Raw genomic sequence first — 27461 nt, 5'->3', positions numbered from 1 at the left:
TACTACCTTCCAGTCTCTCTGGGCCTATCCAATACAAGCTTTTCTTGGGGCCTTTTATAAAGAAGAAGATAGTATATAGTCTTTATTTGCTGACATGCACAAAAGATATAAAGAAGAATATGAAGCTGCAGATGTAAAAGCTGTGGCTCCATGTCAGAGCTTGTTTAAGAATACTAAAAATAATCATAACAAATGTGTTTTGACCTTTTTCTTGGAGCAGTACGGAGGAAAGATCTGAAGATGCTTTTTTACAGTCAGACTCTAAATTTACCCCATCTGGTCTGTGCTCCCTTATCCTCCATCCACCATTAGCTTCAGTTCTGTCATCCAATGGGGGTGATGGAAGGTGGGCTCAGTGATAGGTCATGGTGGTAGATGTGTGAAGGGGTGGGAAGGATGATTCGGGGCAAGTACCATACGACATTTAAGGGGTGTGGGGGGCGGGGGTGTCTATTAAAAGAGAAGTGCTGGTGTTGTTGTCCACAATGCCTGTTTGGGACACTCAACCAGGATGCCAGAGCCAACTAAAAAAACAGGTATGCCAGTGTTTTTGTTCTTAATTCTGTTTGACAAATGGGTGTATTACGGATTTTTGTCAATCAGCAGCGATATTTATTCAGTGTTCTTCTGAGTTGTTGGTTGAGGAAATATTAACATTTCTGTTCTGAACTTTGACCCTATGTGTACTTGGTTGATCACTGTAAAACTTCAAAACCTCAGCAATTTGTTATATATACAATGCTTTCCATGACTTGAACTCCTGCACCTCTGGCTTTTGGTGTAATCTGGAGTAATTGAAACAATTATGAACATTTGTAATTTAACATGTATGGGCAAAATGGGCAGTATCAGTTGATTTGATGAGCATTTTCGTAATATACTATTCTTTTAAACTGTACTGCACTGCCTACTGTATGTATAGATTCAAAGCATGTGACTGTATTGCATATCGCTCTAGGCAAATTTCTCTTCGTGGCAACTTTTTAAGTTCATTTTTTTATCCAAAATACTATTCAATGCCTATTCTAAGCAAAAATGATAAGTGAATAATGGCAGTGGACTAAAGGGCTTTTTCCAAAAGTGCACAGACTAACCTTGTCTAAGCAGGAATTAAAGGATTGCCATAATGTGATACCACCTGTTTGACATCCCCACTCAGGCGATATTCGCTAAGACCTACAGCATGCTAACAATGCTGTTGCATCAGTTTTCAGCATTAAGCAATGGAGTTTAGTCGTAGTCAACAATAATCCATCTGCAGACACTTTCTCTTCCCTATCTCAATCTCTTTGGTGTATTTCAATGGCTGCAGACCAGTGGTTCTTAACCAGGGGCGGTGGACAAACAGGGGTACTCTGTAAACTTACAGTGGAACCCCAAAAAGTCTTAAAATTTAAATGTTAAATTAACAATCTTAATTAAAATGCTAACCCCCTGCTAAATAAACTAAATAAATATGTATATTATTAAACAGACACTATTTTTTTTAGTTTTTTCATTACACCAGAAATACCAGAGGTACATATCAGCTTGGATCGAAGGGCCTTCAAATATTATATTGGACAGAGGGTGTCCTTGGAGTCAAAAAAGTTGAGAACCATTGCTTTAGATTCATAACAGGACATCTCAACAGCAATGTAACATTTTCTTTTGAAGGCTTTTGAGTGACAGACACGCCTAGAAATAGTTTCCCATCCCAGCTCACATTGAAATCCAGTCGCTATTGGCTGCCACACTGGCTGACTTAAATTAAGCCATGAACTGCCTCTTTCACGCTAGACAATTACCTATCATGTATCAGTCCTCTAGCATTCAACCCAACATTTAAAATCAACACGTGTCCTCATACAGTTCCTGACATTGTGCTTACCTCACAGACATTATAGTTCAAAACCTGTTTACCACATAGACATCATTAGTTCACTGTCACTGCTTCCATCCATCCAGAATGCCACAGTGGAACAAAGACAATGTGGATACCAGCAGTTTTGAAATGGCAAGAGAGGGACAAGTACTTGATAAACACCAGAAATAGATCCCAGTTAATCCATCCAGCAGCTACCTGCGGCCGTGTCAATGTGGACTGCCGTTCTCAATGGAGAGCACATGCACTCTATTTTTAAACCCACAGGGTTGGCTTGCTTTATGTTTGAACCATCTGTACTGATGCGATTGAAGATGCGTGACTCAAAGTGAAAGAACGAACGATGAATAAGCAGTTAATAATTCAAGGCATGCGACAACAATAGCCATGAAGATAAGGTTCCAGCAACACATTCAAGTGTCAAAAGTGAAAAGTAGTTTACGAAATATTACCTACGCTATTCCTAAGCAAATTAGTGTGTGTATACGTTTTACACTATGATTTTCAATATAACTTGAGTCGTTAGTATTTTTATAGAATTCCCTATGGAGAATTACTTCTTTTAAGGCTAAATGCACAACAAAAACTAATTTTAAAGGCAAACTATATACAGTAGGGCCTGGTTTCACAGGCAGAGCTTGGATTAAGCAGTAGGCCTTAGTTTAATTAGGACATTTAAGTAGCTTTTATGAACATGCCTTAGAAAAAAAACAATACTGGTGTGCATCTTGAGACCAAACAATGGCACTGACATGTTTTTAGATAGGCCAGTGCAAGTTGTGTTCAGTTAAAACAGCTCAAACATGCATTGTAGTCTAGGACTAAGCTTAAGCCGTGTCTGTGAAACTAAGCATTAGACCGCAAAGTCTTAAGACCATTTAAAGTGTGCGATATCGGCTAGAGAGGAAAGATAAGATTTTTCAGAGATAAGAGCTTGAGGTGGAGATTTTGGAAATGCACCCTTTCCTTCTGACCCTCCCTCCCTCCTTCAGTCTCAGCTTTCTTCAAAAAACCAAAGTCTCAGACTGCTGAGATTGGGGAAACAGTCCTATTTGAAGCCGAGACTGAGAAGCCTGATGCAAAAGTGAGATGGCAGCGAGACTCCAAGGACATTTCATCCAGTGACAAATATACCATCTCAGCGGAGGGCAATAAGCACTCTCTCACAATAAACAATGCAGTCCATGAGGATGCAGTGGGATATGCTATTATTGCTGGGGTGTCAAAAGTCAAATTTGAATTAAAGATAAAAGAATCAGAAGGTGGGTGATTTTTGGATAGTGACTCTTTCCTGTATTTACCTCACGTTTACCCCACCTTTGCTTTGTTTGTAAAGCCATCACAGAGCACCATAATTCTCCTTTCTGATTCACTTTTCTCTGGAGTTGCAACTGGATGTTTTTTAAAGCATGTTTTCCCAAGCATGTCATCACTACTTGTAAGGATTTCTCAGCCTGCTGTGGAATCTGGGAAACTCACCAGACCTCTTATAGCTGTATATCTTCAGTGTCTGCTCATAGAGCTTGTGATCCTGTTAGGCATTGTGTTAGACCTATATACAGTATATAACTAGCCTAATAAAGTCAGTGTCTAGAAGGGAAAACTAAAGTTTAGTTGTTATTTATTTTAGTGCATTTCCTGATAAATTGATTCTCAGAAAAAAAAGAAAATGTAACACAATTAAATTGTGACAGTCAGTATAACAAGAATTAGTACTATTTTTATAGACAAAGCACACTTGAGTATAAATGGCCAATGTTTCATGTGCTTCAGAATATATTGCAACTTTAAGTTTCTAACAGTGCTACATAGATCTATGGTTATACATCAGGGCCCGTATTCATAAAGAATCTTAATGCAAAGAGTAGCTCCTAGTGAAAAAATTCTAAGACAATTCTTAGAAATGTGGGCGTTTACTCTTAAAATTAACTAAAAAATCCTAGTAAAGAAAAAGTAATTCAGAAAGCATCTTAACCCTTAAAAGAGGTCTTAAGGTCAAATTTGTTAGGAGCACGGAAGAGGACTTTTAAGAGGCTTAAGAGTTTCTTTAGCAGCGGAGAAAATGGCAGAAAGACGAAGAGGGAGAAGAAATGTGTTGGAGACAATGGATAACAGTGACTTAATAAGACGCTATAGATTAGACTGTGCAGGGATCATGTTTGTTGCATTAAATCCAACTTTCAAACCACCAATTAAATAGACATGCGAGCAATCAGTGTAATTGGAAAGAGTGGAACAATGTTTATAATTCTAAGCCAATCAAATACCTTATAGGAAATTAACAGCATGGTAAATAATACAAGGATTTATATACACTGAAAAATTGATTTGTTGAATTTACAAAAAAAAAATTTATCGTAAGTGGTCGCAATCAATTTATTTAATCTCAATTTAAACAAAAACACATGCAATTCCCATAAAACCAATTCATTTTTTAAAATTAAAATAAAAAAACTAAATTTAAATTATTTAAACGAGCACAAATTAATTATGCTTAATTTAATTTTTCAGTCTACATATATATATATATATAATGTGTGTGTGTGTATGTGAGTGAGAGAGAACGGTAAAATAGGACAATTTGCGCTTGTAAATTCAAAGTGAAGGCTTCGAATAGACCCTATACTTAAAAGCACTCCTTTTTGGACAACCAACCAATCACAGTCTTCAAAAGACTGTGTCATACGTAGCAACGGGGTCAGCCCCGCCTCTTCACTAAGATAAAAGTTTTTGTATTTTCCTTGCTCAGAGTTGCTCTCAGATCGGTCCTGAATAGCTCTTAAGCTAAGACTCCTACGTAAAAGTTTTTAAGCTAAATTAGGAGTTTTCTGAGAGGACTCTTAGAATCTTTATGAATACGGGCCCAGGTCTTTAGAGCACTAGGCACAGAGGAAGATTTTTTGTGGCATTAGAATCCTGAAGAGGGTGATATCAAAGCTAAAAAGGACCCATGAGAACAAAACTTTGCATGTGAATTAATGTGAGGTAATATATCTGATTGTTTTGGCTTTAAGTTTTAAAAGCTATAAGAGCCATGTGAACAAAAGAATTAGCATCTTGTTTTGACCCAGACCTTTTTTTTTTGTGAGATGCAGGAATTAGTAATGGAGAAGTAAGGCTTCAGGGACTGCATTTTTAAAATTTACATTCATCAGCAGTGAAAAGGGAAACTTCTCTCACTCAGATGGGTGATTACTTTTTAGCATCTGCCCGAAAGCCATTTTAAGGATTTTTGCACTTTTGCAGTGAAGGAACCACAAAAAGCCATGTCCCCAGATCCCGCAGCTGTGGATCCTAAGCCTGAAGAACCTAAAGAAGCTCCACCAGCACCTTCTGAAAACTCAGCACCAGACACCAATGCACCCGCATCAGATGGTGTAGCACCTGAAGGTGAAAAACACACAGACATATATAATTATGCTTTGTCATTGAATTACACATTTCAAAGGATTGAAATTGACTGACTAACAAACCCATTTTTCTGTTTGTTTTTAAGCTCTGCCCGAGAGTCATCATCCTGACACAAGGCAGGACCTTACAGGTCTCTTCACAGAGAAGCCTCAAAGTGGGGAGGTGAATGTAGGTGAGTGACAGTGCCTCTAGTCAACAAGAATCTGATAATGCATATGGAATGAAAACATTCTTCCAATTTTTCTCCCATATAGGTGAGAACATTACCATTGTTGCTCGGGTGTGTGGTGAATCTCTGCTGAAGAAGCCCACAGTAAAATGGTTCAAAGGAAAGTGGATGGATCTGGCCAGCAAGTCAGGAAAGCACCTGCAGCTCAAAGAGCACTATGACCGCAACAATAAGGTCTGACAAATGCTCAAATAGTTACGGAGTACATAATACATATAGAATAGTTTGAAAGTCAAAAATTAAATCAACCCCCAATAAAATTCTATTCAGGTGTACACATTTGAGATGCTCATCATTGCAGCTAAAGCCAACTTTGCTGGAGCCTATCGATGTGAGGTGTCATCTAGAGACAAGTTTGACAGTTGTAATTTTGACATAGCAGTACATGGTAAGACCCAAACTTTTATTTTGGGCCTGAAAAAAAAAAACACAGTTTGAATAAGAAGAACCATTTGCATGCTCAATAAATAACAACAAGGAATAAATAAGTGTTTATAATTATAATCGTGCCAAATTAATTGCTAATGTGTGCTTTTTCACTGTGTGCATTCTAGAGGCTCGTCCAACAGAAGGCTTTGATATTCGCTCTGCATTTAGACGCACGTGAGTATTTATGTCATTTATTATTATATCTTTATTTAATAAAGTTTAAATTAAAGTGTTGATTTCAACAATTCTTTCATAAAATTAAAAAAGGTGATTGCTCATGCAGGCCAGAAACATACTGAAATGCTAACATGTTTTTTGACTTTTTGCTTTTTATTTGCTTGTCTGGTTTGAGGTTGGATGAAATGATGTTGTGTGCATAGATCCTAGTACTTCTTTTTGTACATTAAGATGATATTTGAGTCCATATTTGGGATTTAAAATTTAGCATGTATACTGCATTAACCCTTTTTGGAACTGCCAATTACCCAGGAGCACCAGTGCAGGTGGTAAGAAGAAGATGGGGGATCCTGGCAGGTATAGCTAAGTACAGGGGTTTGCTGCAGCAGCAGGGGATATTCACAACACTGTCATTGTCTTTATTCAACCAAACCCTCTGATTTGTCATCAAAAAGAGTTTGAGTCCGTCAGTGTCCATCCGTGTCCCTTTGTCAGTCATAGCTTGCCCTTTTCTTTCTGTCCTTTTCAATCTTCCCTTTGTCTGCCAACATCTAAGGAGAGTGATATTAGTCATTGCTGACGCTTTATGACTCACTCTCCAAGGATCTTTGCAAACTCTAATCCTGATTCTCATTTCCTGTCTGTTCTCTTCTGAGCATTTTCTCTGTTTTTGTGAGAAGGGCAATTTCCCCAACACTCATTACTGGTGTATCAGAGACAGAGGACCTTAAAGTGAATATGATTTCCCCATCCACTGATCTTTTCAAGTGCAGACACTGATTAAGAGTGAGCAAATTAGAGGATCACACTAATAACATTGCCACCAGTTTAATCAGAAACCGCACTATGTCCGTGACTGTTTTGTAAAACTTTAATTCTGGTTATTTGAAACCTAATAACAGAAATCTCTCCATGCACCTCAACTTCTTAACTGTGGCTGATACCTCTTGTCAAAATCAGTGGAACCAGCTGCGCAAACTTTGCGTGACGTGTCTCTTTTGTTGCTCCTCTTCAGTCCATGGTGATGTGACGTCGTCAAACCATGAGAGAAGTTCCTCACTTGTTGCCTTATAATAACTATACACTTTTGGCACTTTGATATGTACAGTGATCATAGCAGGAGTCTGCTATGGATTTCTCCTGTGCATCAGCAGTGCTTTCACCGTCATCTTTGACATCCTCCAACAAAGTGCCTTTAAAGTGCTCCCATTATGCTTTTTTGGGATTTTACCTTTTCTAGTAGTGTATTTATATAGCTGTTTGTGAATGTAAAAGGTTTGCAACATTTCAAAGGTCAGTGTATACATTAAATAGAGATTTTCCACCGTCGGGCCGAACGGTTATTAGAATGATATAGAACGGTTCCAGTTGTGTTCCCACTTGATCCTGGTACGGCATGGAACGATTACAAAGTGTTCTCTGCCTGGAATTCTCAGCACGGTTAGCTAACCGTGCCGAACTGTGCTGGTAGAATGTGTGTGACGTCACCACTCAGGATTTGTCTCTTGACTGTTGCCTGGCTACCAGTTTCTCTGAAGACCTACCGCGCTAATTGAGTGACGTAAACAAAGTAATAATAAAGTTAAAAGCAATATCTGATCATTCTCCATAACGCGATTTCTATATACATCTCATATCATCAGTAAACTGCCGCGTTACCAAGGCAACGACTAATGCGTTTGTATTACATTGCAAAGAGTGGCCATTATCATCCTCACAGAGGAAAATTCAACTATAACTGTAACTTACCAGCTGGTACGGACTGGAAAGGTTATGCAATCGTCATATTTCATCAGTATCAGTAATTCCATTCTTACTTCCTGCACAAACATACAAAAGTTTGTAACAAATTTGCTTAATGCCAGCCTACAGTATGGTCAATGCCTACTTTGACCCGCCCTCAAACACTGTCGTTGTAGCTGAGGCCTGGAAGAGTTGGTTTTGTGTTGTCGACATGTTGAGATGTTATCACTTCGCAAGCATTTCCAAAGGCTTGAATTGATCTCGGCCCGATTTAATTCTGTAAATCGACACTATCGTTACTGTTCAAATCACTGTGTATCAAGGACTGAGGAAGCATCTAGAGCTGAACTTCAGATATGGTAACGGGCATTTTGTTTCTGAAATGCACAGTGAGCAGGAGATCAATCACAACAGACTGGGCCAACTGACCAATCAGAGCAGGGTAGGCTCTCAAAAAAGGCGGGGTTTAGAGAGACTGAATCCTTTATCGAACCATTTTAGACACTGTGAAAAAAGAGGTGATGCTGCAATGTATATTATGAGAAAATCAAAGTGTTTTTTGACCTTGGATGCATGTCAACCTATTATAGGAGACCTACAAAACAAAATCCTTTTAACAGCTTTTAAAATAGCATAATAGGGGCACTTTAAAAAAAAAACTGCGTGGTGCAGACATGTTCCAGTTTCTACTGCCTTAGTAAATGTTTTGCATGTGTTGTTTGTGCATCTGTCCTCTATCAGCATCTACACATATGTCCCATATGTGCTCTGTATGTGTCAGTATACACTACTGTTCACAGTACGATTTTTTTGTTTGAAAGACATTACTTTTATTCAGCAGGGATGCATTAAATTGAAAAGTGACAGACACTTTTGATCAAAAACATAAAAAAAATATTTTGACCGTTCTATGCATCAAAGAATATGGGGTAAATGATCAAGCTTCAAAAATATGAAGCAGCACAAGTGTTTTCAACTGATAATGAGAAGAAATGTTTCTTGAACACCAAATCAGCATATTAGAATGATTTACGAAGGATCATGTGACACTGGAGTAGTGGCTGCTGTAAACAAATAAAGAAATAAAAATTATATGTATAATTACAATTGAATGAAACCAGTTAAATTGTAATAATATTTCACGATATAACTGTTTTTACAGTAATTTTTCAAATAAATGCAGTCTTGGTGAGTATAAGTGATTTCTTTAAAAAACATAAAAAAAACTGTACTGAACTGTACTTTTGTACATCCATTCTGTATGTTTTATGCATAATAAAACAGTCTGAACAGGACATACTGTATGCATCAACATTGATATTATGTTCTTTTACACAATCATTCATTCCATTTCTGTTTTTAAAATGACTGCATTTTAATGTTATAGAAGCTGTTGCCCTATTTTGAAAATGTTCATACCTTAATGAGGTTAGTAGAATGTAACAGTTTTGTATGCTCATGTTTTGTGGCTCTCGATTCCTTCCTCTTCTACAGTAGCACAGATGCAGGTGATGACACAGGTGAACTGGACTTCAGTGCTTTACTGAAAAAGAGGTGAGACATGGAAAACATGATTAGATACATTCATTGTCTGCCCATGTCCAAAACGTTCACAATAAATGCAGTGGGGGTCCAAAAGTCTAAGACCACTTGCGATGCAATAATTGTATGCATTTTTGAACAAATGACTATTATTTAAAAACAATTCAGGGCCCCAAAACATAGTCAGTTGAAAACGGTGTCGTGTAAACATATCCTTAGTTGGTTTTGCACTGTTTTCTGTTCCTGTTTCCTTTGTTCCTTGTTCCCGCTTCTGGTTAGTTTCCATGCTTACTCATTAGTTCATTGATTTAGTCACACCTGTCCTGATTAGTTTGTGTATATCTAGATCTCAGTTTGCTGCTTTAGTTATTATCTGTTCTTTATTATCAATGTGGATGGCCGTTTATTTACTTGACAATGGTGTTTTGGATGCCTGAAAATGCAAAAAACTTTTGAAAACGGGTTTCAAAGTGCAAGATATTGAAAACGATACCATTATCGTCCCTGTGTAAACTACAAAAACGTGAATTTGTGAAAACGGTGATGTCATGCGCATGCGTATTAGGTGTTCAGTCTAAAGGCATGTAGTATTTCTTTACAAAGTGACATCGCCAACTACTGGCCTGGCATGAATAATACAGCGTTCTTAAAGGTTTTCACGGATCCCTGTGAACAGAGATCGTTTTGACAACGTTGTCGCCTGTACGTGAAAAACATTTCCGTTTTTAGTAAATCATTGTCGCGTAAACATAACCTTAGTTATTATTAAAAAGTGTTGCACATAGATCCTGCTCCTTTTTCATAATTTCTGCTGCAACCAACATTACAACTGTTTTTTTCTAAGTCTAAAATTGTTTTCTGACGTTTTAACTCCACTGTATGTTTATTTAATAGAGCTACATATGGTGTGAATGATTTCAATTACCTTACCATATAAATTGTGATTTAAAATATTGATGTATAAGCTTTATTTAGTCATTATTTTTTTATGCATTTTTCCAATTTACTAGCACAATTTTTAGGCTCATCTATGTATAATTGTTTTTTGTTTTTCTCCTCTGTGGCTGTGCTACTCCCATATTCAGAGAGTAAGTGTGTCACACTGAACTGACTGCTTGTGCATGAAGGAATGTTGAGTGTTGTAATGCCAAGTGTGTGTGTGTGATACTTTGATTATTCTATCCTAATCAGCCACTGATTGCCAACTTTAGTCCTTCTATGTTTTTCCACTCCGCAGAATGCACACCCACTTGGAACTAGAGAGACAGAGTCACGTTTGACTTATTTTTAGCTAACTCCTTTATCATACAAATTTACTCCTAATTAATCACATTAATAAACCTAGAACACTCACGATTCCTATGCCATTCTACATCCCACAGCATTCATCCCACATTCACTGACTCCGCATAGCAAATTGCTTATGTCAGTAAACACTTAAAGTACTTTTAAGCAAACAATTTCTAATTCTTTATTTGGTTTAATAAACACAAGAGACACATGAAGATAAGCTATTTAATAAAGAGGCACTTTCTGTAGGCCACAATGTAGATTCTGCATGCTTGTTTGTTTAAATGCATGTATAAAAATGAATTGTAAAATTGTCTTGCGGTATAGCAGTTTGTTGCTATGCGATCTGAGAGGTTGATAATGTGCAATTAATCAGCTGTGGTTTGTCTTACCATGCTTGACGTTTGGGTTCTGCCTCTACATAAGTACAGCAGTTTCTTAAAAACTGGCCTACGGTAAGATTTTTAAAAAATACAGAAAAATCTATTAATAACATTTATCTCATTTGTTAATATTTATTTGCTGTTGTAAAGTGTATCTCTATACTATACTCTCTATACAATACTAAGAATTTGAATGAATAATGTACCGATTCCGAACATGATTAATGCTTATATCGCCATTATTTATGAGTCTTAAATGGATAGTTCGCCCAAAAATTCTATCATCGTTTACTCACCCTCATGCCATTCCAAACCAGTATGACTTTTTCTTCTTCTGCCAAACAAGACATTTTGAATAATGTTTTAACTGTTTTTAACCATACAATGAAAGTCATTGGGGTCCATTGCAGTTTTGGACCCCATTGACTTTAATTGTATGGACCAAAAAAAACCAACCAAACAGCCATTTTTCAAAATACAATCTTGTGCAGCATTAAAGGATTAGTTCACCCCAAAATGAAAATTTCCTGATAATTTACTCACCCCAATGCCACCCAAGATGTTCATGTCTTTCTTTCTTCAGTCGAAAAGTATTTTGAAGAAAACGTTCCAGGGTTTTTCATCATATAACGTTAATGCTTTTCAGTTGCAACCAAAATGCTGAAGGTCCAAATCAATGCAGTTTCAAAGCGCTTCGATGGGCTCCAGAAGCTCTGCGTGATCCCAGACGAGGAATAGGGTCTTATCTAGCGAAACGATCGGTCATTTACATTTTTTTTTTTTAAATGAATATACTTTTTAACCTAAATTGTTAATCTTGTGCAGCTCTGCGAGATGCTGAGGATGACGTAATCACGTCGGAACGGTCACGCTAGACAGAGGCAGACGTAACATACGTGTTTACAAAGCGCTTGTGTGAAGACTAATACAAACGGCCTTTAGCCAAAAAAAAAAAGGTAAAACAACGATATATCCCTAATTTTGTAGTTGAAAATTTAGTGTTTTTGGTAAAGGGCGTTTGTATGCGACGTGATTACATCATCCTTAGGTGCTAAGCACCGCATCGCAGAGCTGCACAAGATGAACAATTTAGGTTAAAAAAGTATATTCATTTAAAAAAAAATGTAAACAACCGATCGTTTCGCTAGATAATACCCTATTCCTCATCTGGGATCACGCAGAGCCTCTGGAGCCCATCGAAGCGCTTTGAAACTGCATTGATTTGGACCTTCAGCATTTTGGTTGCAACTGAAAAGCATTATATGATGAAAAACCCTGAAACGTTTTCTTCAAAATACTTTCTTTTCGACTGAAGAAAGAAAGATATGAACATCTTTTATGAGATGGGGGTGAGTAAATTATCGGGAAATTGTAATTTTGGGGTGAACTAATCCTTTAAGCAGAAGAAAGTCATAGAGACTTGGCACAACATGAGGGTGAGTAAATAATGTCAGAATTATCCTTTTTCTCTTAAAAGAACAATATTAAAACATTGCGAAGACACAATATGTTCAGACTTGATGTACCTGTCCTGATCAACATCCATCTTCTGTTGTGGTTTGCAGAGCTGTTCATGTGAACTCAGAGCCTGATGTAGACGTATGGGATATCCTCCAGAAGGCTCCAGCATCAGAGTATGAAAAGATTGCCTTCCAGTATGGAATCACGGACTTGCGTGGGATGCTTAAGAGACTCAAAAAAATGAAAAAAGAGGAGAAGAAAAGTGCAGGTTTGTAGTCCTTTGTTAACCTTACAGACCACAAAAGTGATCCACACTTCTCATTTGACTGTCAGCGATAGCTCAGTTTGCAAGGATGATGGTGAGATACCGTGTGGATTAGTACATGAAAGACTTGCCTACCTTTATCTGTTCAATAAAAAAACATCAATGGTTTATTTGTTACATGCTCATTTGATGCATTAGAAGTGAAGTGTTTTTTGCCACAAACCTGAATAAGAGTACAAAGCCAAAAAAACACAGTGAAGAAACAAACAATGTAGCATGTAGAAGTATCTTTTTGTTTTGTTTTGCTTCTAATAGTGGTGACTATGCTTTTCATCCTTATTTTATTCACAGCTTTTCTTAGGAAGCTGGACCCAGCATATCAAATCGAAAAGGGACACAAGATCAAAATGGAAATTGAAGTGGCCAATCCAGATGCAGAAGTCAAATGGTTAAAAAATGGACAAGAGATACACCCAACTGGGAGGTATCTATATTTCAGTCCTTTCACTGTAATTAAAAGGGGAAAAGGGATTAATTATTATGTATATTTGAATACACACACATACATGTGTGTATATATATAAGAAATATTTCCATGTACTGTATGTATATTTATATAATTAATATTATATATAAATATACATATTTTATATATAAATATAACAAATTTTTCTTACATTGATGTGTGTGTATTCAAATATACATAATAAATACACACAGTACACACACACATATATTATGTAAACACAAACTTTTATTTTGGATACAATTTAATCGCAATTAATCGTTTCACAGCACTAGAAAAAACACATTAAAAATATTTGAAACATTCTTAGTTACAATTATTATACATTGTCTTAAAGTAGTAAAGTGCATGGAAAGGGCATGATCACAAATAACTGTCTATTTCTTTGACTTTTGACAACACCGTGTGCTTGTGGATGGATGGACTGCTCTTCCTGCTCTCCGCTGTCAACCCTAGCAAGTGAGTGGCACTCAACAGTATGCCTATGACAGTACGCAGCCCACACTTGATAAGTAACCTCAGGGCTTGCTGTGGGGTTAGATGTCTCACACAGCCTGTTTGACTATGAATGTGCAGGGACAGTTTTCCAAGAATACACAGCAGCACCGTAGACTCAGATGTCAGCTGTGCCAATGGATGGAGCCTGTCAGATATTTACAGACTAAAATAACAATAGGGAAAAAAAACAATCCTCAAAGGCTCATAATAGTTTTCAGTGACCTTAGTTGAGTGAAACCTCTTGTAAAAATACATCGTGAATTGAAGAATTTTAAAGCAAGTCTTGTCATATGTTTAACAATTGTACATTATTTGTTTGCCACAAGATTTCTGACATGATAATGTCTTTATATCAAGTTTATAAACTGATAAGAAAATAACTTAATTTTCTGATGTTAATATACGTTTGAAAGCAAACCAACATTGGTGCTTTGTCCCCATCTAGAGAACAAAACTGGAAATGCTACTGAATAATTTCTTGTTTTCCCACAGGTACATCTTTGAGAGTGTAGGCAACAAACGTTTCCTCACCATCAACAACTGTAGTCTGGCAGATGATGCTGCTTATATGTGTGTAGTTGGAGATGAGAAGACCGTCACTGAGCTCTTTGTTAAAGGTGATAAACTTCCAAAGATAAAGATCTCTGAGAAAATGCATTTTATAGATGAGTAAATCTTTTTTTTTTTACATAAAAAATTATATAAAATTATATTCATTTTTTTTTTATCTCTCTCTGTGCCTTTAGAGCCTCCTGTTCTGATCGTTCGTAACCTAGAGGATCAGATGGTTATGAAAGGAGAAAGAGTGGAGTTTGAGTGTGAAGTGTCTGAAGAGGGGGCTCAGGTGAAATGGTAGGCCCGTCAACATGCGCACACTTCCTTTTTCCCTTTCATTGTTAATAACACAATAGAGTTTAGAAAAAGGGAACCTTTCACAAGCTGTCCTTGAGTCCTGGCATTCCTCAGATGTCCAGTAGATGGCATATGTGTCTCTTTCAGGGTGGCTGGCTGGTTGGGTGAGTCACACTGACTGACAGATGGTAGGGCATGAGTGAGTGCTGGTTCTGCCATAGCTGTAGCCAAGGCTCTATATCACCCTGGGCTGTAAATGATCAGTCCCTGGAAAAGGTCATAGCAGCCTTTTAGCACCTCACAAGTGTCCTAGAATGGAATGAGAAAGTCACCGGTGGCTAATGGCACCTATCTTGAATAGTGGATGACTGTCTAGAGCCAACATGATTAGGGAAAGGCAGAAGTAGATACTGTTCCTGGTACTGAAACTCCGCAGTGAATGACTATTTTACAAGTAAAATGGGGGTATTCATGTGTTTTTGTGTGCCTTTAGTCTAAACTGATTGGAATTGACATGTATGGCCTCGGGATCGGCACAAAAGCTTATGTTCTCACTACTACCCCGCAGTAATGCTCGTAAATCGAGATTTACTTTTCAGCAGTTGTTATTACTGAGTATACACCACGGCAATAGCTCTTTTAGCCATTACTACACTTTCAAAAATATTCAGGTCCAGACCTTCTTGGAATTTCCCTTACTATTGTAATTAAACATTAGCCTAGAAATCTAGACGCACCTTTGCAGTTTTGAAGTGTAAAGTAGGGAACGAGCTGGCCGTTGCCTACTTGGCAGCGAGTCATTGTGCGCCACTCCCAGATAACAGAAAATGGGCAAAAAGGCGGGACGTGGGTGGAGCTGCGGTGACGCTATGACTAACAGACAGCAGATAAATGGCTATCCAACTGTCACTCAAAGTGGCCACGCCCTTAATTATGCAGAACTTTAAGGCTTTATATAATGTAAACGAAAAATTCACCCCCCTCACAGTTGTCATAAAGGGCAAAATTAGATATATAGACCAAAACCACAATTTGTACCAGGCTTTAAAAAAAATTTTTTCTGCTGTAAAGTTGGGCATTTTAACATGGGGCTCAATGAGATTCTGCTCCCTTCTGGAGCCTGTGTAGTGGAGCCCTAGTGGCCAGTCGATGAATTGGAGTTTAAGTCACTTCCGTATTGGCTTCAAGAGAAACTGGAGGAGGTTGCCGCTTGGTGCAGAGGGAATTTGAAAGACAACCGTTTATCTCGCCCCTCGGATTGAGCCCTGCCAATGGTGTGTTCCCAGACCCAACATCTTGATGCGGGTCTGGCTTGTGAGGCTAATTAAACATCTTTTCTGTCATTGATTTCTTTCTAACTGGTTCATTTCCAAGATGCCCATAGTGGTTTGCGATGAATGAAATGCCTACCACTAGAGCAGCATGCCAGACATTTTCACAGAAGTCATTTCAGGGACTTATGCTGCGTTCCAGGCAGGTTTTTGAGCCCGTAAATTAGAACTTCAAACCACGACTCACGACTTTGTAGTGTTCCAAGCAAAGTCACGCCAAACTGCCTGAGCGCAAGGAATTGTGTGGTAGTTAGATGTAAACAAAGCATGGCGGACGGTACGGGGTGTATGCTCATTTACAATCATTTCTATCGCCAAAGGTGCTTACTCCTTGCTTATTTGAGGGAAACGGAGGAGAAAAACAGTGCAGACGGCAAGAAAAGCTGTTATACCTTTTATTTTACGTTATTTGTATATTTGTTTCATAAACACTGCATCCGTAGGGGGCTGCCATTGTTGCTTCGCGGGCTATGTGACGTCAAAACTCGTAACTGGGAGTACATCGTTCTAGTACGAGTTCACGGGTGGGAAGTCACGGGTTTGGCTGCCGTTCCAGTCCACTATCACGGGTAGAAGGTTGGATAAACACGGGTTACGGGTTGCCTGGAACGCGGCATTAGTTACTGCTGTTGTACTTCCAAGGATTTTTAAAGTCAGCATGAAATTAATCTATTTTATAAATACATGCTATAGAACCTATTGTGAACCATTCATCTATTTTTTGTTTGTTTGTTTTGTTTTGACATGCAGTTTATTAAAATGTAATGACAATCTTCTGGTGAAAACGACAGACTTTTCTCCAATTATTTAGTCAGCTTAAAGGCCCCGCCCCTTTTTACAATCAACAGACAGCTTGCATTAATTTTTTAGTGCAATACCCACAACTCAAAATCCAATACCAATGGACAGAACCAAGTCCCTGCCTACATTTTTTTTCCTTTTCGATAAGACGTTTAACTCGAAAATGCAAATCAAAATAAAGACAAAAAGATCTGTGGCTACTTTCATTTCATAATGACTTTTAAGGGTTAGCTCACCCAAAATTGAAAATTCTGTCATTAATTACTCAACCTCAGGTTGTTCCAAACCCGTAATACTTTTGTTCATCTTCGGAACACAAATTCATATATTTTTGGATGAAAATCAAAAATATCTTGAGGTTGCGAAAGAAAAAAAAAACATTCTCGTCGCTTCATAATATTAAGGTTGAACCACTGTAGTCACATGAGTTGCAATGATGTTGCTGCCTATGGGTGGTTCAGAAACCTCTGTTTTCATAAAAACAAATCTTAATCTGTGTTTTCCGAAGATAAACGAAGGTCTTACGGGTTTTGAACGACATGAGGGTGAGTTATTAATGACAGAATTTTCATTTGCGGGCGAACAAACCGTTTAAGATTATAATTCAAATTTTCCCTAACACAAATCTTTAAAAGAGTTAAAACATATAAGTAAATATGTATGTGAGTTTGAATAGTGACTTGCAATTCAATGAGATGCTGACTTTTAATGAATATTAACAAATAGCAAACCTCTGACCTGTACAGGGAGAAAGATGGTGTGGAACTCACCCGAGATGAGTCCTTCAAGTACCGTTTCAAGAAAGACGGATGTAAGCATGTCCTTATCATTAATGATGTGACCAAGGAGGACTGTGGACACTACCGGGTGAAAACCAATGGCGGGCAATCATTAGCCGAGCTCCTGGTTCAGGGTAAATATCTGATTTTGGATAGTTTCAATGTCTCTGATATATGCACATTTCTCTCCCCACAGATGTTTCTAGATTTGAAATGTAACTTGTTGAACGATTTCTGCATTTGATACTGGAAGGGATGACATTTTTTTTTTATATATTGCAGGATTGTTAAGGTTTGTTAACTAGTCCTAAGTCTGCATTTGAGTTCAAGACATCTAAGAGTTCTTCATTCTTCACTCCTCCTTTAAACCTCACACTCTCATGGCCATGTCATTCAAACTTCACCTCTTGTCACTTCAGAAAACATGGCCACCGACACTTCCGTACAAGGTTACCACTCACAGTGCCCACATGCCAGCTATTGTTAGACCGCGTGACCCATATATTTTAACAGGGCAGATGACTCTGTCCATCCCTCACTCTCTCTTTCTGTCATTGTCACACACCACTCCATCCATCTCTTTTAATAGCATCTTAGAAAGATTTATGACTCATTCCCTTTCTCTCCCATTTCTTTTTATTGTTTGTTTCTGTCTCTTTCACACTCTTTTTTCTCCTTCCTTCATTCTGTCTGAGTCTTTAAGCATGTATTGCACTTTACAAGCAAACTGATACCCAGGTGTGTCTGCTACCAGATTGTCTGGGCTTTTGATCAAGCGCAAGAGGTGCCAAGGAAAAAAAACAGCTGCCAAGCAATACTGTAACTCTACCAAGCTGCAGTGGGATTGTTACCTTTCTTACCCCACCTCTCTATATTATAACCTTAAAGGGATAGTTTACTCCAAAATGAATCAATTACTTACCTGTATGTCATTTCAAACCCATTTGCATGAATGCAAATGGTGATCAGGTTTTGTCAAGCTCTGAAAATAACAAAACACTATATGAAAACATGAATATTTAATATTATACATCTAACCTCAGATTTAGCTATATTCTCTTTTTTTTAAACTTGCCTAAATCCCTTGCAAAAAATGGTACAGTTATCAGATGGTAATAGCAAGCTAATTAACAATTACCATATTCACATGCTATGGTGTTTACATCCAATAAAACATGGTATTTCCATGTTACTTTCGATGATACATATGCTAGAATAGCATTTGTGGTGTAATGTGGTAAGCATCCATATTTAGTTTTTGGTCATGTGTGATGACATCGTTTTCTCTTTGTCAGGATAGTTTCTCTTTCTCTTTGACCTCTGACCCTTAGAGAAAGAGTTAGAGGTCTACCAAAGCATTGCTGACCTGACAGTGAAGGCCAAAGACCAGGCTGTGTTCAAATGTGAGGTTTCTGATGAGAATGTGAAAGGCATCTGGTACAAAAATGGAGTGGAGGTGAAACCTGATGCTAGAACTCTTATCACACACATTGGCAGGTGAGTGCATGTGTGTGTTACTTTAATGGTGAGATGGAAACGTAAATGTAATGTCTATGCACTCTAAATTTATTTAGACTAGTTTTAGTCAGCATAAATGTTTAGCATGTACAATTTACCATCATTACTCAAAAAATCCTTAGCTAACTAACAGCTCTACTGAAAAAATACTAAAATTAATCTAAACTGAATGGTAGCCAACCTACAAAAACACCACATACTGCCAAAAACAAAACAGATCTAAAATAATGAAACAGTGTAATAAAATAGTGTAATATTATATGTAGTAAAACAATATTAGTAAAATAAAAATGCGGGTGTATTTCAGCAGTGGCACGCAACACAGTCGGTCCTACCAGCCACTGGCGGGTTGAATTGTATATATAATATATACATTTTTCAATTGTAGTATTTTAAAAAGGCATCTGAAATAATAAACTAAGTGCAATGTAGTGTTGTCAAAAATATATAAAAAATTTTTTTGATACATAACAATACTGATATGTCTGAAATGCTTCCAAATGGCAGTTAAGTTAGTTTAACGTTTGACATTCGTTAGACATTTGGTTTCATACCCATTAAACTCTCTGAGCATTTCATGTTTTTAGCCCAAACCAACTCAGACATACATAAACAAATGTCATTTTCATAGGAAAAGGCTTAATTTAAAAATTACAATGTATATTACATTAGCAATTTATATGAAATTATGGTATCAAACTAATAGTAAAAGTTTTAGAAAAATATCCCTTTTATAGCGCAAAAATCTGTTTTTAGAATTAGCATTTTATAACTTTTATAATCATTTTATAACTTAAAATATATGCAAAACTCAATACTGTAAATCCATTCAACTAAAACACAATTTGACCTAAAGGTATCAAACCAACTGTAAATTACTAAAAATATTATTTTCCATGTTGCACAAAGCTTGTTTTTCAAATTATTAATCTGGTGTTTTTAATATACAATATTGAACCCATTTAAACCCATTAAACTACTACACTGTTTGACCTAAAGTTATAAAAACCAACTGTAAATTACTGTATATTATTCACTATAATGCACAAGGCTTGTTTTTTTTTTAATTATTATACAGAACTGAACCCATTTAAATCCATTAAACTACAACACTGTTTGAATTAAAGTTCAAACCAAATGTAAATTATTCAGAATATTATTCACTAGAATGAGATGTTATAGTAAGTTCGCATGGCTACGTCACACCTGTTCTCGCCCCCACGGTCTCAGGGCACGAAAATACTATTAAAACTTAATTTTGGAAAAATACTTTGTATTCAAAATCTTTATATTAACTGGCTTTCTATTATACACAAAACAATGCAGTGAATAACCATCTGCGGTCTCCCAGTGGCTTACATTATTGATAGTTTATTGTTAAGTGATTCATTTAGACCAAAACAAAAGATAGCATATATGCCTTCATCTCCGAAAACATTATTTTTGTCTTTTCATTTCATAATGAACAGCTCGGTGCCGACTCGTTTTCCGTGAGTTCTTTTTTGTGAATTGGAATGCGTGCAACGGATTGTGGGTAATTGAAGGATACACTTGAGCTGGATGAAGGACGCAAAACGAAGGCAGCCTTCCAAGGATCCTTCAAATGGAGACGTCCTTCATCTGCGCTTGATGACGTGGCAGCCGAGATATGCAGCCTTACTAGGACACAGCCTTCTGTTTGAAAGGCACCAAGAGAGCCACTTTTTCTCAATCAAAACAGACAAACAAAACTACACAAAATTGTCATTGTCAGAGAAAATGTAGCATTGTAACAAGTGCCTACAACAGGTCCCTTCTTAACCAACAAAAACAGGATTTTTACAACTTACAACATCACTTCACTGTTACTACTGCACAACACTGCTGAGATGTTTGTATTGTAAAGTTAATTTATATATTTATATTTAGGATTCATAAGCTCACCATTGATGACGTGAAGCCAGAGGATGAGGGTGACTACACCTTCGTACCTGAAGGCTATGCCTTCAATCTCTCTGCCAAGCTCAACTTTTTAGGTAGGAGTCTTGTTTAATTATTACTGACAAATGTATGTTTAAACTCTTTTCTTTTAAATTCTATGCCATTGTTTTTCTAATTATTGTGTTTTGTCTTTACAGAGGTCAAGATTGACTTTGTTCCTCGTCAAGGTAAAAAGAATGTTGTCAATGTATTTCTGGGAACGACATTGAATCATAAATGCAGTGTTTGACTGGTATGTGTCAAAACACTTCTCTGTTGTTTATTTTAAGATCCTCCTAAGATTCATCTGGACTGTATGGGCCGCACTGCTGAGTCCACAATCTTGGTTGTGGCTGGAAACAAACTGCGACTAGATGTTCCAATTACTGGAGATCCTGCTCCCACTGTGGTTTGGACAAAAGGAGAAAAGGTAAGAGCGATTCATTACATTTTGTCTAGAATCGATTTGTATCCAATCCCTGTCTGAGCGAATAGGTCTGGGCTGCATTTTCTAAAAGCATTGTAAGTCTAAGTAGATCTTAGAAACCTTTGGCAACAATAGTCTGTACGATCTTCTTGCTTTTGGGAAATGTAGCTCTGGTCAGTTATGGCAGAATAGCCAAATCTATAAACTAAATGTTTCCTTAATGTTATTTAGTTATAAAATCATATTTACTTAAGGGACAAATTATGTTTTTTGAATTAATCTGCAGTTTGTGGTGCTGTAATTCTTTATGATTTGCCATGTTGTTGCAAATGTAACAGGAGATCCAGCATGTGGGCTTCAGAAGCCTTGACAGGTAGGTACTGTAACATCTCCCAAACATAACCAGAAAGTCTTGTCGAGGCTCACTGGGACTAGGAGGTTTGTGCTGAGATGGGAGGTTGACACTTCAGTTTCTCACACTTAACTTAACCCCAGCCCTGGTTGCCATGGCTTCACAGCTTCTGCTCTGCTCATGTAGGATAGCTCTAAGGAGGGAGAGTCGCGTCCTGAACCGAGGCACACATGGACAGTAAAGAACGGTGAAGTGAGTTTGGGCCTTAACAATCCCTGACTGCTTGTACAACATACACTTTCCTGTGTCTTATATGCTTCTTGCTTTGGCTGTGATGTTGGATGTCTTGTTATTGACCCATGCTGCATGAGGATGATGCAGTCTTGATTGATTTAATCCAGGGAGACACTCCATGGGAACTCATGTTCATACATATATAGTCAATAGTTAAAGCGATAGTTCACCCAAAAATGAAAATTAGCCCATGATTTACTCACCCTCAAGTCATCCTAGGTGTATATGACATTCTTCTTTCAGACGAATAAAATCTGAGTTATATTATAAAAGTCCAGGCTAATCCAAGCGTTATTATAGCAGTAATAGTCGGTCTGTTTTTAAAGTCCATAAAAAATGCATCTGTCCGTCAAATAACATGCTCCACGCGGCTCTGGGGTGTTAATAAAGGCCTTCTGAAGTGAATCGATGCGTTTGTGTAAGAAAAATATCCATATTTAAAACTTTATAAAGTAAAGTTTCGTCCGACCGCCTTCCGTATTCAATTAATCGAAAAAGTGTTGAAAGTTCCCCTGCCGATCGAAAGACTAACGCAACCAGGTACGCTCGTCATGACGTCACGTATGCATCTTGAGTTTCACTTTCAACTTTCAACACTTTTCCATGGAAGGCGATCGGCTGGAACTTTACTTGATAAAGTTTAAAATATGGATATTTTTCATACACAAACGCGTCGATTCGCTTCAGAAGGCCTTTATTAACACCCCGGAGCCGCGTGGAGCACGTTATTCGATGGACAGGTGCATTTTTTTATGGACTTCAAAAACAGAGCAACTATTATTGCAGTTATAATGCTTGGATTAGCCTGGACTTTTGTAATATAACTCTTATTGTGTTCGTCTGAAAGAAGAATGTCATATACACCTAGGATGACTTGAGGGTGAGTAAATCATGGGCTAATTTAAATTTTTGGGTGAACTATCCCTTTAATAATACTTCATGTTTAAGTGTTTCATTTTTTATTGTTTAGTGCAGTTTAGTTCTTTCTTCTCTATCTTAACTGTGGTTTGTCTTTCCCTGGGTACAAAGGAAACAAGCTGCTCTAACATTAACACAAACATCAATTTGAAACACAACTCATCATACTTGTGAGATCTTGACACTGCTACAAAGCATCAAGTGTTTCACACACACCGCACACTGCTCTATAGAATACTGTGTCTACAAGGTGAGTGCGTCTTTCATGATTTAAAGTTCATAAAGTATAAAGTTTGAAAATAAAAGGTAAGCATCTTCCATTCATAGCAAGTAGGAGAGGTATTTAACAGGTAATGTATAATATCTGAGATTTCAGATATCTGTAGTATGTATGCGTGTTTTGGCAAGTTTTATATTAGATCTTTCTCCATGATCTATTCTGGATTGCTTGGTTTTGAAAATTCAGAGTTGAATGCGATGCAGTTTGAAAACCACTGACCGTTTTTAACAAGTGGTTTTGATTGGTCGATCAGGTGCTGACAGACTCAGCTGGGCGTGTCCATGTGGAGAGTACCAAAGGCCATTGCATTTTTACCATTGAGGGGGCGGAGCGTCAGGATGAGGGCATGTACTCTGTCATTGTACGCAATCCTGCTGGAGAGGATACAGCTGACATTAATGTCAAAGTTGTTGGTAAGCTTTATTAAACCTCATTACGGTGGGGACACTTCCCAGCTGTTCTCCAGGAGGCTGAAGTTAGGCCTAATTTCATTACGGGCCATGTTGCAACATCCTATACATGAACTCGGAAAGGCTTTAAATGGCTTAGAACAGTTCATGGCTGCTGGCACACTTCAGAGCTGCACTTTTTTTTTGGATAATACAATAAAAAGGCCACAATCTGAACTGTCCAGATCTCTTTCTGGACGTTTATTATCACTCTGTGTATTGCCATTTTGAGGTTTGCAGTACATTCAGACGAATAGCAGAGTGCAGCCATTTGACAGCAAAATGACTTTGATGTAACTGTATATTAGCTGTACCGCACTTTTGACCATTGTTAATGTTTTACAGATGTGCCAGACCCACCTGAAGCTCCCAGAATCCTTGGCGTCGGTGAAGATTCTTGTACTGTCCAATGGGATGCCCCACTCTTTGATGGTGGTCAGCCAGTCATAGGTGACTTGCCTAACAGTACACAGTGTTACTATACATAGTTAGTATGGTATCAACAGTAAATCTTGTTGACATCCTCACACGTTCATAAGTAACTTGAAGTTAAGTGAAGTTCAGTAAACCTTTTCAACCTAGATATTCGGAAAAATGTATGAATAATATGGCCGAGAAAATTTCCTTTTGCTGAAAATCCCCTTTTAAATGTGCAACTTTAGGAAAATGCATGATGACAACAGTGTGTTCTTATTGTCTTCTAAGGTTATGTCCTGGAAAGGAAGAAGAAAAAGAGCTATAGATGGATGAGACTCAATTTTGATCCTTATAAAGAGACAACATATGAGGCCAAGAAAATGATTGAGGGCGTGGCCTACGAGATGCGCGTTTATGCAGTGAACGCCATCGGCATGTCACGCCCCAGTGCCGCATCCCAGCCATTTGTGCCAGTTGGTGAGTTCCACTTTTTTGATATATATCTTTACTTATGTATTAGGGACACATTTGTTTCCCCTGCTTTAAGCCTCTGTTACCGATATTTAAATGTAATATGTAGTGGGTGCTGTCCATTGGTCCATTCAACAGGTTGTGTGCTGTTAAAGTGGTCTGAAAAGGTCCTTTCAGTTGAAATAATTGACATCTTGGTGTTCTTGCGTCCATTTTTTCTTTGTGAGCTGCGTTAAAAGCATTGCTATCTGTGTAGACTGTTGTCTGTTACAAGACAGCTGATTAGGAAACTATCCTTGGCATCCTCCTCTATAAATAATGGCATGTTAAAACTCTGCAAACTCTATGGCATTGTCTAAAGAGAGGAGGGGGCAGGACAGTGCACTTCCTTTGTTGCTTGCCTTGTCGCGTCACTGTGGCCAGAGGAGAAGACCACAGCAGGTGTTACAGAGCGGACACTTTTCAGGAGGCTCTACTTGGGAAAACGTAGCAGACTGTAGTGACCCAGAGGCAGAATGACCAAACCAATGCTACCCAAGACTGCTGAGAAGAAGCCAGCCGAGGCACCACCAGCTGAGTCACCACCGGCCGATTTGGTGCCTGATGTCCCAGCAGAAACCAAAGAGCCAGAGCCAGAAGCACCACCTCCAGAAGAACCTGCACAAGAGGCCAGTGCTGAAGCTCCTGTACCTGTAGCTGAGGAGGAGGCAGCTCCTGCTCCTCCTGAAGATGGAGCTTCTCCTGCAGAAGCAGAACCAACGGGACAGGAGGGGGTACCATCTGCAGAAGTAGCCCCCCCACCAGAGCCGGAACCAGAGCCTGAACCTGTTGGCAGTAGGCGTCTATTTCTAACAATCTTTTGGGAAGCTTATTAATGCAGGGATTATATCAATCTCCATGACATCTTTATATATCTTTTTATGGCTGTTTTGATCCATCATTGTTATTAATTATTTCAAGAATCATTGATGAAAATGCCATAGAGAGGACTTAAAACCTAAAGAGGTTTGATAATGCCTGTCCACATGTAATCACTGGCTTTCAAGGCCGTAACCATGTCCTGAACATTGGGGGGACCAATTTTTTTATTTTTATTAAGCATAAAGAATCAGAACAGTGAACGAAATTCTAGGTCTAATTCTAGTTGGAAAAGAATCAGTTTTGGGACTATTTGCAAATAATATTTGAATTAATTTGCGTCAAATATATCGTTAGTCTCGAGATTCTTCCCGTTAGTGAATAAATACATAGATCTGCTATTGATTCCTGAGTGGTCTGGTGGTAGAATTTTTGTAAACCATGTCGGAAGGTTACAGATTCTAATCCGCCCTCATATAGTTTTTTTTTCTTCATTAAAATATTTTCAATGATTGTATATTAAGAGATTGGACACGTTTGTGTACATTTTGTTTTGTGATTTCGCCGGAAAGAATAGAGTCCCCACAATGGCATTAAGCGATTAAATTGATGCACTTGTCTATGTGAAGACTGTAAACGAGTCAAAAGAGAATATAAACCCCGCCTACTTTTATTTGATTGGCCATCTCAATCATATTTTACATTGACGAGCGCCGTTAGACCTGAGGCAGACTAATTATTGGGGGGACTTTTATTGTTTTTTTATTTATTTTTTTATTGTAATTATTGTTACGGTCCTGCTGGCTATTGTATTTGGCTTGGGCAATGATGTTGTTGTGTTGAACTGAGCATGTAGAATTTTACTATATGAGTGTTTTTTGCGTGAAAGGTAGCATCCAAACATTGGCGAAATTGCGCGGGTAAAGAAGGTCCATTGGCAATAGTGTAGTGATGTATGAAGCACAGCCCACTTCCAAAGTCACTTCCAAACCAAGCAGCTTTCTGTTGGTCAACACACCAAAATTGAGTACCTGACCTGAGTGCGATGCGAAATCTGCAAACGGAAATCTTTTGCCTTCAAGCGAAATTCCCTTTTGTGCAAATTCCTATGGAAATGACTATGAAAATATGCTGAACAATAGTAAATGTAACCACACATTAAGGCCTGAATAAGTGTACCAAACCGAAGCCTGATCATTTTACCTAATTTATTTCAGGTTAAAAATCAATTGCCCTCATATTTACAGCGATAAACAGTTCTTTGCATTTCAAGGAAAAGTAACTGTACTCTACATAACATGGCTAGATAAGAATAGATGTTCTCGGATTTGCTGCAAGTTCACAGTCTTCATAAATAAAGTTTGACCGGGGCTTGTCATTGCCGCTTAAATATGGCACAAACATTTTAGACTGAAGCTTGCGTGCAAATCACAGTAGACAGCATGTATACCTTCAGGAGGCCCTTACCACCACCCTGACCTAGTCAAACTCAGACTTGTTCAAGCTATGTTGGTTATTCTTGTCTGTAATGAAAGGTGAACGGTGAAGTAGAGATGAACTTCACACAAGTGAGGTTGCTTCCATAGTTTCCATGGCTGCTTGGCTTGTGACAATGCTATGCTCTTCTCGCATTGTTCAGTGAGATTTCAGTGAGATGTCACCACGGTGACAAGTCCAGGTATGTCCAGGTAAATATAAATGGGACAAAAGGGTTTCCTTGCAATCAGCTGGCAAAGCTAATCTTTAGTACAATATCATTTCAGGGTGGCTTGGTGCAAAAATGCAAATAAGTTTATTGGCTAAAGTGTTAATGAAAAGACAAATGTGTCAGGTGAGCTTTTCCAACCGTTTCAAGAGGCATTTACTCCAGATGCTGATACAAAGCAAATACTTGAACACAACTTTATTTAGGAACATCTTTTCTTTTTAGTGGAATA

General features: G+C 37.9%; 1 protein-coding gene across 1 annotated transcript in view; it reads left to right on the top strand.

The window, feature by feature from the left end:
* The first annotated feature begins 398 nt into the window (after positions 1-398).
* The window catches only part of mybpc3 (myosin binding protein C3), a 39711-nt gene continuing 12648 nt past the window's right edge, over positions 399-27461 (top strand). The window contains exons 1-21 of the mRNA XM_079811073.1: positions 399-536; positions 2857-3126; positions 5111-5254; positions 5361-5447; positions 5530-5678; positions 5775-5892; positions 6059-6107; positions 9348-9407; positions 11117-11140; positions 12634-12797; positions 13146-13278; positions 14311-14435; positions 14565-14670; positions 17549-17715; positions 18913-19078; positions 21008-21114; positions 21217-21246; positions 21349-21488; positions 23583-23742; positions 24124-24228; positions 24484-24672. Of these exons, the coding sequence (XP_079667199.1) occupies positions 512-536; positions 2857-3126; positions 5111-5254; positions 5361-5447; positions 5530-5678; positions 5775-5892; positions 6059-6107; positions 9348-9407; positions 11117-11140; positions 12634-12797; positions 13146-13278; positions 14311-14435; positions 14565-14670; positions 17549-17715; positions 18913-19078; positions 21008-21114; positions 21217-21246; positions 21349-21488; positions 23583-23742; positions 24124-24228; positions 24484-24672 (2518 nt within the window). The 5' untranslated portion in view covers positions 399-511. The remainder of the gene's footprint in view (positions 537-2856; positions 3127-5110; positions 5255-5360; positions 5448-5529; positions 5679-5774; positions 5893-6058; positions 6108-9347; positions 9408-11116; positions 11141-12633; positions 12798-13145; positions 13279-14310; positions 14436-14564; positions 14671-17548; positions 17716-18912; positions 19079-21007; positions 21115-21216; positions 21247-21348; positions 21489-23582; positions 23743-24123; positions 24229-24483; positions 24673-27461) is intronic.

Source organism: Gobio gobio (assembly GCF_949357685.1).
Source record: "Gobio gobio genome assembly, chromosome: 2".
NCBI lineage: Eukaryota > Metazoa > Chordata > Actinopteri > Cypriniformes > Gobionidae > Gobio > Gobio gobio.
Note: the sequence above shows the minus strand (reverse complement) of the source record. Positions and strands in the feature narration are given on the sequence as shown.